The sequence below is a fragment of the Arvicola amphibius genome, chromosome 3 (assembly GCF_903992535.2).
Source record: "Arvicola amphibius chromosome 3, mArvAmp1.2, whole genome shotgun sequence".
Lineage (NCBI taxonomy): Eukaryota > Metazoa > Chordata > Mammalia > Rodentia > Cricetidae > Arvicola > Arvicola amphibius.
This window is the reverse complement of record NC_052049.1, coordinates 189,553,906-189,565,915: the sequence shown is the minus strand read 5'-3', so window position 1 is coordinate 189,565,915 and position 12,010 is coordinate 189,553,906. Positions and strand designations below refer to the sequence as shown.

Here is a 12,010-nt window from a genome sequence, read left to right as displayed (position 1 = left end):
AAGTGCAATAAGCTAGAAAAATATCTTTTATGTGATCTCACATGTAAAATCTAAAGAACTCAAATACATAATTACCAGGGGGTGGTGTTGGTCAAAAGGGCATAAAGGTGCAGCTAAGTAAGCCTAGATCTCTAAAGCACAGGATGACAACTGTAGCTAAAAACTGTCCATGTGAGATCACAGCTATAGCTCTCACGAATGAGAATCAGTTTATTCAGGAGGCAAATCTGAGTCATCATGGTGCAGAAATACAAATTTAGGTTATCCCAAATTCTGTGTTCCAATGTGGAGGATGTTTTGTGAGGTATCTATAGTTACAGAGCAATGAAAGTCACAAAACAAGGCATTTGAAAAAATGCATTGATGGGACTGGAGAGATGGCTTAGTCAATCAGGGCTAGGCTCACCAGAGAGATGGGTACAGGCAGGGAGAGATCTCAGCTACAAGTTTCAGATACTATCTGATAGCATTCATTGGACCTTTGTTTGGTTTTGTTAATACAATCCAAAGTTTGTGTTTTTAATCTGTTCATTAGGATATTAGCTCTCACACCACAAAGTGGGTGAAGAATACATCTTTAGGGAACTAATGACAGCATGAGATAAATTTTAGACTCTGGACCTGCAACATTCCAAACCCTCCAAGGTCATTGAGTTTTATTCAATAACATCTGTAGACATAGACTTTCCACAGGGACCCACTCACACAATACTGTACCACATCAGAGATATGCTAAGAGAATAGATTTTGTCCTCTCTACCACACACCTGTACATAGAAAGTAACTATGAGAAGGTGTGCTATGCTAACTCTGTGACTTGTATTTATTATTCTATAATTTCTATAGAAGGAGAAAAGATTTCTTTTCCTAGGCGTGTCTCAGTCCCTCTACAATGCATGATAAATAACTCCTCTATTCCATCAGCCTGCAAAACTGTGAGTCTATTTCAAAATAGCCTGTATGGTTCCTGTTTCAGCACAATACAGTCACACCCCTTATGCAAAATAAGATATACCAGATTAGAACCTGGTATCTGCAGATTAGCACCCAGAATCTCAGCAGCACAGACACTGAACTGAGCAAGCTCCTTAGCTCTCAACATGCTTGACCTGGACTCCTGCCCTCACACTCCCCACGGTGTCCTGCTGCTGACCCTACTGCTGGGACTCCCAGGTGAGCATGCTCAGGAGTACAACCATATCTCCTGTGTGAAAGGGAAAGTATTGACCCAGGACCCCCAAGTTCAAGTTATCAGACCCAGTTCTTGGGACAAAGATTTATTTACTACAGAGGGACAGAGGGTAGGGATAAGAGACTAAGACAGGAAACAGAGAAAGAGGGGAAGGGAACCAGGGAAAGGGAGCTGGGATATTTGTCCTGGAGGGACAAAGTACTACCTCTGGATAGAGAGGAGACAGATGTGGCACATAAGAAAATGTCATTTTATAAAGGAAAAATAGGAAACCCCGTGTTAGAAAGAGGTGCTTAAGTTTAATTGGGCATGTTAATCAGGTGAGCCCAAAAAGGCTTTTGATTGCTGGATTTTAATACATTGATAGCAGAACATTGGCAGTCAGCCTCAGGAAAAGAGATTGTCCAAATACTGGAACAGACCTTAGGGGACTAGCTTCAGGAATGTAATCTGATGGTTTTTAGCACAGCAGAAAGAACTGGGGAGAAAGTCAATGTCTGTTAAAGCCACATGCTCCAATAGGCTAGTGTCTCCTTCACTATGAATAGAACTGAAGGGTTCCAGGTAAACAACAGAACTGCCACAGGAGAGAAACTCAGAACATTGTTCATTTTGTAGAGGCTGGAGTATTGCTCTGTGAGTCCATGGGTTCCCACAGGAAACCAGAACCATTCTATCTGGAAATCATTAAAAAATAATTATTATTTTTTCTGATATTACAGCTGACAAATTTATTTTAGTAGAATCTCACTTTAATCCATGTAACTCTGAGTCCCACCAAAGACAGCATGTCAGTTCCGAAGTGGTTGATGGCCTGTCTCCACACTCGGCACTCCCCGCTCCCTTCCTGAGTCAAGGGCGGTGACATGGTAGAGGGAAGTGTCTGGCAGTGCTCAGCCATCATCCTTCTCACGAAGTTTCCTCATCTGTCCTCCAGTTCCTTCCTCGTGTGACCACAAACTTCTCACCAAGAGCTGCTGCTTTGAGAGGCTGTACTATTATTTTGTCTTACTAGTGCTTGTGTTTTATTGCTAGGGTTGCCATGGCATTGTACCACAGACTGGTAATCAATACAATAGACATTCATTTCCTCATAGTTCTGGAGGCTGGAAACCCAGGGTCAAGATGCCCACTAAGGTATTTTCTTCCGTGATGCCTCTGTTGTTGTGAATCGTACCTTCTCCTTCTCTCCACACAGGATCTCACTTCAGACTGTCTCTGTGGATCTTCTGTTTATTGAAATGAAAGCAGTTACATTGGGTTAAGATCCACTTTAATTGACTTTTACTCCTTCAAAGACTCTTTTTCAAATATAGTCACATTATGAGGTACTGGGCTATGGCTTTGAGATGTAGAGTGTAAGCAGTTCATCTATACCAGGTACTTACACATCCCTAATCTTATTTATATTCTCCAGGGAGCTTTGTTTCCCTTCATCTCATGGTAAGGATTATTGACACTGTGAGTGGTCTCTGCTCTTGATTCTCAAAGGCTGTTTGTCCTCAGTTTCTTCTTTGTCCATAAGAAAAGCTGATGGCTTCAGGTCAGGGTTTATCAGTCCTCAGGCTTCCCACTTTGGTTAGGGGAGCTATTGTGTCATCTAATAATAGATGTCAAACTTTTAATATGCCCTCACTATACTCTTACTGCAATTGATACTAGCAATAATTGATAGGTCCTTCTGATGATTTTAGCACTTCCTGAAACTTTTTGTTTTTAATTTTTTCAAATTAATATATAATTACATCTTTTTTCCTAGTCCCATTCTGTAATTCATTGACTGTTTTTTTAACTGTTCTCACTCTCTCCCTCACTGTCTTTATATGCATATCTCCTATGTATCTCGGTTTTTGTCTCTCAAACACACACATATACCTAAATATATAAATATATAAAAAACAATTTTCTCAATACTGTTACTGGAACAAGGACAACACCAATACACATGATGGCATTAATGGTGAATATTTCACTGACAGACATTGTGTGTTATTGCTCTGTCTTTATATTCACATTTTAGCCTTGCTTTGCATTATTGCTGTCTCCCTACCATGATCATGTCTTCCTACAGTCTCCAATGCAACAGAGTACCCAACGGATTGAAATTTCTAAAATGTGGTATTTAGAACAACTTGGTTTTTATTGGCTAATTAATCTTAGGAATTTAATTCAGTATTGTGGACTTTTCTAGTACACACATTATACTTTGAGTATGAAATACACCCCCAAAAAATAAAAAAAGAAATACACCCCAAAATTTATGTATTAAAGCCTTTGTTCTCGACTGATGGCACTGCTATGAGAGATAATTTGGGTGTTAGAAGGTAAGGTGGACGTGTGCAATATTGTCCCATTATACACTGTCTTCATGAGGAGGTTCTGCCTCCCCTGAGACCACAGCAATGGAGACAGTCAGCACTGTGATCCCTGAACTCTCTGAAACATGGAGACAGAGGTAAATACTTATTTCTTTGTACCACTGCCCTTAGTTGGGTATTTTTTCAAATTGATAGGAAGCTAATTTAGCAAGCTACAATTATCACGAAATCCACATCTGTATTTAGAGTTAGATGCAGCACTGTAATCTGGACCAAGGTCCATGACACTATGCAGATACCCAGTGTCAGTGAATGATCCATGACCCAGAAAAATCAACTGAAGAATTACTTTTCAATGTCGTGAGCATGAGCACACGCCATGTCCCAACTACTGTAGAATGTACTCCACTGTTCTACCTCACATGGGCCTACATGTCAGGTTAATGCTCATGTCACACTGCCACAGACACAGAAGAAGAAGCAAAGCACAAACAACCCTGATGGCAATGTCTAGAGCTGTGGTTTGAATTCAGGCTGATTGACTGAGGTCGTAGGATTAGCAATCACTCCTCCCAGAGACTTTGATCTATCCCATGAGCTTTAGCTGGTGAAATGAGGACAGGGTCTATGGGTCTCTGCTCCTGTGCTCTTCAGATTCCTCCTTACATGCAAACAGTTTTTATTTGAAAATGTCATTCACATGGGAAACAAGGTTTCTACATAAATTAGCTAATTTCAAATGGGTTTGAGTCAGATGGGAAGATGAACACTGACCAAATTGAAGCCGCGTAAACGAACCACAAACAGAATTAACCAGGCTAGCTTAAAACAAAATATTCAGCTTTAATAAAAGGAGGAAAGGGAGAAAACTTACAAATCCAGAGTTCCAGCGAAAAGAAACGCACACGATGTTTTAAAGGTATTTGCGCCCCCCCCCAGGGGACACGCCCCTTAAACAAGGGGATTGGCTAGCTCCCCCATCAGCAAATCATACATACAGGAGAATTTGTTGGGTCCTGACTCTGAGGCAGAGACTGTTGACGAAACGGATCCACTATCCTTCACTTTTACTCTATGTAAAGTCTCTTTTCTCTTCTTTGCTGAATTGCTTTTCTCCTCCGTCCTGTGTCACTTGACAGGCTTGAGTGTGGCTGTCCTTGCTGATCCCCTGGATATATTGAATACTGAGGCTGCACCCTCTGTGGTAGTGTTCTGGGATTTCTGTGGACTCACGGATGAGGGTATGAAACTATCTACTTTCTACAACCCTAACTGTGTGAAGTCAGAAACTCCTCCCTTGCTTAGATAGTACACAGTTACTGCAGCATGAATTCTAGAGATGGGACAGAGAAGGATGGAGTTTTTTTCCAAGCAAAGCTGCTATGTAGAATCCAGCTGGTCTCTATAAAATCAGCTAAAGTCTGGAAGGACTGGATGCTTCTACTAGCTGTGATCATCTACATCTATGCAAACAGAGTTAACTGAGATTCTCAAATCTACTCTGCAAAGCAAATTCCACAGACATCAAGACTTAGTTTAGCTTTCTGTGCTCTTCTCCCAGATACACAATGTCCTAGTCATTCACTTGATGACTTCCTTCTCTCTCTCATACATAGTTGGTTGCCTCAAGGAGCATTTGACTACTGCTTTAGTTCTTTGTGAAAGATGAGGTGGGTTCTGGGGCATATGACATTGACTTTTAAATCTCCCCATATTTACCATTTTATTTTTATAGAATCAAATTACTTTGTAAGCATCAAAGACATTATTTCATTTTAGTTTCTATTAATTATGTTAGAGCATCACTGCTAATAAGAAATGTTGCAGCCGGGCGGTGGTGGCGCACGCCTTTAATCCCAGCACTCGGGAAGCAGAGGCAGGCGGATCTCTGTGAGTTCGAGGCCAGCCTGGTCTACAAGAGCTAGTTCCAGGACAGGCTCTAAAGCTGCAGAGAAACCCTGTCTCGAAAAACAAAAACAAAACAAAACAAAACAAAAAAAAACAAAACAAAAAAAAAGAAATGTTGCAGAGGAATGGCTAGTACTCATGTGTCATGTTTAAGTAAGTCTATTGGAAAAGCAAGCCATACATAATGTCTCTATACTTTTTGTTTCATTTCTGTCTCTACATTCTAGGTACCATTGCTCAATAAAATTTGAAATTACAATATAAATTATTATATAGGCATCTGTAGAAGGAGCGGTGGGCTGTGTCCCGCCACCCAGCCACCGGCTAGCTTTACCCAAAATAATTACACGGAAACTGTATTCATTTAAATACTGCCTGGCCCGTTATCTGTAGCTTATTATTGGTTGATTCTCATATCTTGCTTTAACCCATATTTAGTAATCCGTGTAGCACCACGAGGTGGATAGCTTACCAGGAGAGATCTTAACCTGCGTCCATCTCGGAGAGGAGAAACATGGCGACTCACTATGGTGACTGCCTGAAGTGTCTCCCCTCTCTTTCCCACAATTCTGTTCTGTCTACTCCGCCTACCTAATTTTCTGTCCTATTAAAGGGCCAAGGCAGTATCTTTATTAATAATGAAAGTAACACATAGATATTCCTCCATCAGGCTCATATAGTCTAGCCCTATTCCCATTATTTTTCCCATATTTCATTTTTTAATCAGTAAGTATTCTAAGACTATCAACATGTTTGTTAGATTTAGCATTACTCATTATACAAGGTTTTAATTTTCACAAAATTATCCTTTGCTTTTGGTTTCAGGTATCAAGGGAAGCAGATTTTCCACATCAGATATTCTTGTTCAAGACCTTGCAGTAATGTGAGGTCTCAGACCATCTACCACCTTCCTAGCAGCTATAGATGTATGGTCTTCCCTAAAGCTATTAGTGAGAACTACAAGGTAGAAGATTAGCGTCACCATTGTCAACAGCCTAAGTATAATTTTGGCGCTCAGGATGCTTTATAAAATTTTAAAATTCAGAGTACAGTCAGAGTTGGATTGTCTTTAAAACTGGGACTATTCTTTGGGATTCTTTATTTCAACACAAGGGAAACCTACTAGTACTTCTGGCAGGGCAGTTATTAATATCTCCAAACAGGTATCATTGTAATAAACTCAGATTTTTAACTAGTGAGAGCATGTTTTCTCTCTTGTGTTGGTCCTATAGTTTTGCATTGTAGGGAATCCTAGGGTTTATTTAAATTCTGGATGTGTTTTCTCCTTTAAAACTGTGACTACATACACTATCTCATTGCCTCCTGGATTCTAACATTTCTGAAAAGAGCTATGTTCATACCATTTTTGTAGGATGAGATGAGTCCTGCTATAGGCTGCTCTCAGTATTCTCTTACTATACTGCTTTTGTCTATTGGATTCTAGCATCTGCTGGTGTGTGTCTCTCTGAGTTTATCTCACATCAAATTAGGTCAGTTGTTGGATTGATAGTTCTTATATTTTAATAAACCAGGAAGGTTTTATACAGCAGTTTTTTCCCAATAATCTTACCACTACACTCCAAATTCTTCAACTTCTTCTCTTTATTGTACCTCTGCCCCTGCAGTGCTGCCTGAGTAATGTTATGGTACACATTTCCATGATTTTGCATTTTTTGTAACCTGCTAAATCCTCTGTGGACCCTGTCCATTGGGCTAATAAATTATATACCCCTCATATGTTGAATCATGAGTTGACTACTCAATATCATTTGGTTTCTTCTCATAGTTTCTCTCGGTTTGGTGCTATATTTTGCTATTCAGACTCTTCACTTTCTTTAGTACTTTTCCTTACTTTCCTTTTGATCTTTTCATATCCCAAACGAATGTTGCACAGTCTTGGTCCAGTAGTATAGGACAGTGCAGTCCTACAAGATTACCAAAGTCCAGGCAAGAAGGGGCAGAAGTGTCAGTTATGGGACTTAAGAGTAACTGAGTAAATATGGTGCTGTGATGGGAAAACAGGTAACAAGAGAGAGTGTTCCCAGGTGACCACATCAAGTGCAAGGGAATAAACATGGCCTCCTGGAGGCTGGGGCACTGTGACCCCTTGATAGCTGCCATGTCACACCAAACTAGGACTTCTGACCTCCAAAGCGTAAAATAAAATGTTTCTGTTGTGTCAAGCCATTAACTTTGTAGGAATCTGCTATGTCATCCTTGAAATTAATATAATGTTGGGGCCAGAGAGAGATGGTTTGGGCATTAAGACCACTTGCTAGTCTTCCATGGAACTCAGGTTTAATTCTGAGCACCCACATGGTGGCTTATAACTATGTCTATGTATAACTTAACTTCAAAGGTCTGTGACACCCTCTTCTAGATTCTTTGACCACTTGGCATATGTTTGGTACACAGACTTATGTGGAAGAAAAATACCAATACACATGAAATTAATTAATTAATGTGGTAATAATACATATTTTAAAAACTGGTAACTTAAAACGGGGTTTTATTTCTCTAATTAATGTGCATGTTATTGCATGTTGGAAAATATCTACAGCATTATCACTCCACCTGATAAGGCAACCTCCCTGATTTGGGGCCTGACCTAGAATCTGGTTATCAAATGTACATCTCACTAACTATACCTCACACCTAATGTTTACATCTCACTGTTCTCAAAGAGTCATGTAATCACATACAGTATTATTATATCAGAAGTGCAAAATGTCATGTGCACAGAAAATAAAAAACAAACTGATACTGGCATGAGTATTCCTAATAAAATTAGGGTTTCATAAAAATATTGCCAAGTATTCAGTGTCTGTGATTGATTTTCTCATCTGTTACATTTGTTTGCTAAAAGGCCCAAGTAAGGGTAACTGTGATCACCTCATGCTGAGGTCTAGTTTATAACAGTATTTGATGACAAACTAGCAGAGCCTGTGGGTTCCTGTCATGATGAGCACTAACTGATGTTTCCTGCAGGAGCAGCTACAGAGGACCTGAAGGTGATTCAGCCTGAGAAATCAGTTTCTGTCCTTGCTGGAGAGTCAGCCACTCTGAACTGCACTGTGACCTCTCTGCGTCCACTGGGGCCAAAGAAGTGGTTCAAGGGCACAGGACAGAGTCGGCAACTAATATATGTTTTCAGTGGAGAGAAGTTTCCCAGAGTCACAAATGTTACAGATGCTACAAAGAGAAACAACCTGGACTTTTCCATCCGCATCAGTAATGTGATACCTGCTGACACTGGTACCTACTACTGTGTGAAGTTTAAGAAGGAAGCAGACTCTGACAAGGAGTTTCTGTCTGGGGGAGGCACCGTGCTGTATGTCCTTGGTAAGTACTGCATTGTCCTTGCCCCTCATACCTCCAACAGGTCAAAATGTGTCCAAGATTCTGTGATCAACAATGAAGACGCAAGCCTGTAAGTGACCCTCATGCTCATAGGAAGCTGAGGAGAAGGCATGCTATGGGCTAGCCGTGCCATTTCTGGTAAATGGGGGCAAACCCATACCCTTGTCTGACTCACAACACCTACCCTTCTCAATCATCCCAGTCTAGTGCTTACATAAAGACAGCCAATGCCTTGTTCAGTGAAGGGACAAACCTGGCCTACGGCCTCCAGAGTGTATTACCTCACCCAGTTAAGTCTTCTCTTTCTGCCAGACAACCTGGGCCTAGTGTATGCCAGGTTCCATTCTAGATGTCAAATAGATGGCAAGAAGCAGGCAAGCGTGAGCTCTTTCCCCAAGATGTGAGTCTCCTCCCTCTGAAGAGGAAAAGCAAATCAAGGCAAAAGTGACAAGCCCAGGGCACAGTATGGTTTTCTTACTTGTTCTTTGTCCACCGCACACTGGGATCCATTGGTATGTGCCCACATTCACTGTGGAATCTCTCACCCTTGGTTTACATCTTTGTCTTGGGTCTCTCTGGAAACATTTTGTATCCTACATGCACAGGCACTGGAGGTTCTGGGCAATGTAGACTTAAGTCCTGGAGTTGGTCTCCATGCAGATGATCCCCAATCACCAGTGTAGGCATCAGGACATTCACTTTGAACTTCCTGACAGAGGCCTGAAGTATTATTTCTTGGTCTTGTTTCTGGTAATTGTATAGCATCAAGTATTGTCAGATCATCCAGTCCATCCCTGTTTGAGATGTGAACCCAGTTTGCCAGTGCCCTGTCCATGATCACATAGCCAGCTGATGCTGGGATCTGGCCTTGAACGTACATCTGACTCCAGGCCAGATTCTTATAGTCCAAGCAAGGAACACCATCTCCACTTAGCTGGTACATATGAGATGCTGAGTCAGAATATTTCAGACTCAACCATAATTTCCATTCATCATCAGATCCCCAAGATTTCAAGATGTTCCTCACACTGAGATGCTAATGTAGTGGTGGGAAAGTTACAGCAATGTAGCCATACTATCACCCCATATTAGAAGTGAGAACTGTTCCCCGTGTAAACAAAGCTCCATAGTCCAGCAGCTAGAGACAAACTAATAAAGATCCCAGATCATGAATGCTTCCTTTGTTTCAATTCATTGCCACTAAAGCAGTGATATAGTCCAGGCAACAAGGTCATGCCCTCTGAAGGAGACCTGCTGCATTTGAAGGTTAATTAGTTTATAAGGATGTTACCATTTTCCTACCTGGGTGTGTTATAGAAGTCTTCTCACAACCGCTCAATAGAGGGAGACAAGAGGAGTGACTTTATCCTGACACTATAGCTGCTATAAATAAAGACACTAATGTTCTAGGTAATACAATGCCTGAACAACTCCAAACAGCAAGTGGCTCAGTCAATATGAAATCCATAGACATCCACTGATACTAGATTTATCTGGCATGTCATTGTCCCTCAGGACTCCCTTGATGAGAAAGAAGATGGAAAGAGGGAAATGAAATAGCAGTGTGCTATGTGCTGCATGTCTGTTATTTTGTTTTCTAGCTAAACATGTTCTATAGGGGAGAGGTCACTTCTTCCCTTTAGAGAAGAAAACGCTGAGGTTCAAAGAGGTCTCATGAGTGGTGAGCAGGTGAGAAAGAGTCAAGTTTGACTAAATCACCCTGCCTCATAGAGTAACACAGCATACATGGCACTCCTCCTACATAGCTTATTCTCTCTGAATGGCAGAAGCATAGTACATAGCTGCCTCTTGTGTCCAGTCTTGAAAATGTGGGCTATCCATGGAATAAGGAGAAAAGCAGGTTCTGCAGGAGCCCCTTGGGAAAGAACCTCCTTTCTGGAGTTACCTGGAACAGGGATTTGGGCTAGAATTCCTCAAGTAGGATTCTTAGAGACAAAGAGGTAGAGGAAGAATTACAGAAATGGGGACAGTTACTTTGTTGTGGTAAATGAAAGTGAGACACAGGAAATGACCTCTGAGACACAGCAGGGAAGAGGGACAGAGTCCCTGTTCCAGCCACAGTGTCCTCAGTGTGGCATGGTGGTGATCATAGAACCTTTAGAGGGAGATGCTCTGCCCTCTGTATATCACATGACAAAGCAGCACCCCAGAATCCAAGTGGCATCATCATTGTACAACTTGGATAACTTACTGGATTTGATTGACAGTTTCCCCTTCTGTAGAACATGGATACCTGCACTCACTTTTCCAGGGTTCTATGACTATCCCGAGAATTACTGAGAAACTAGCATCAGGAGGTAATGTCATCACTTCCTGTGATGACAACAGCCATGTTTCCTGGTCAATGGTACAGACACATTCTAGATGGTGATTATCAGTAACATTCCAAGGCAGCTACAGTGCAGTGGTCTGCAGGGGAGAGGAGTGAGACAGTGTCTGCATAGGCATCCCAGTATGCATCCCAGCACTCTCCTCTCTCATGTGTGCCCAGGGCAAACCTCCCTAGGGGGGACTCACTGCTCCACAGTATACAGACCTGCTATACTGAAGGAGTGAAGTCAACCCTCCACAGGGGAACTCACTTGGCAGACTCTCCCTGCTAGCACAGTATATAGGCCTGCTATTCTGAAGGAGTGAAGTCATGCAACACATTTAGAGAAACTCCTGACTTGTAGGAAATGTTTCATCAATGTGAGCTTTGTTACTCAGAAGTCATGTGACCTTGGATTCTTATTTTCCATCTCCAGGCCTTAGTAATCAATTAATTTGTGTGTGTGTGTGTGTGGGTGGGGGTAGGGAGTTAGTGATTCTCAACCTTGCTTCTCTTTTCTCTTTGGAATAATGTGGGAAACAGATAAATCTAAAATCCACGTTTCTTTATTTGGTCCGATATGGGACCATCTGAAACAATAAATATCTCCAGAATGTTCTAATATGCAGCTTGGGTTTAAAATTTCCTCAGATACATTCTAAAAAACAACAGGAGATAATTGTGATTATTCCCTTGATAGACCTGTTACATCACCAAGCTGAGGCAGAACCATCCCTTATGCACCAGAGTATCACTGCCCACAATACTGCTCAAAATATCCTAAAGCTCACCTAACGTGCCTGGGATATTTCTCAGGGAGGGGATCCAACCAGGGAAGAATGCTGTTCAACTCTAATCTCAGGGCGCAACTCTCATATATTGCACAGGACTACAGAAAAA

General features: G+C 41.4%; 1 protein-coding gene across 2 annotated transcripts in view; it reads left to right on the top strand.

Moving 5' to 3' along the window:
- The first annotated feature begins 1,047 nt into the window (after nucleotides 1-1,047).
- Nucleotides 1,048-12,010, top strand: part of LOC119809976 (signal-regulatory protein beta-1-like) — a 28,293-nt gene continuing 17,330 nt past the window's right edge. For both annotated transcript variants that reach the window (XM_038323222.1, XM_038323223.1), the window contains exons 1-2: nucleotides 1,048-1,173; nucleotides 8,407-8,760. In XM_038323222.1, coding sequence (XP_038179150.1) covers nucleotides 1,101-1,173; nucleotides 8,407-8,760 — 427 coding nt within the window. In that variant the 5' untranslated portion in view covers nucleotides 1,048-1,100. The remainder of the gene's footprint in view (nucleotides 1,174-8,406; nucleotides 8,761-12,010) is intronic.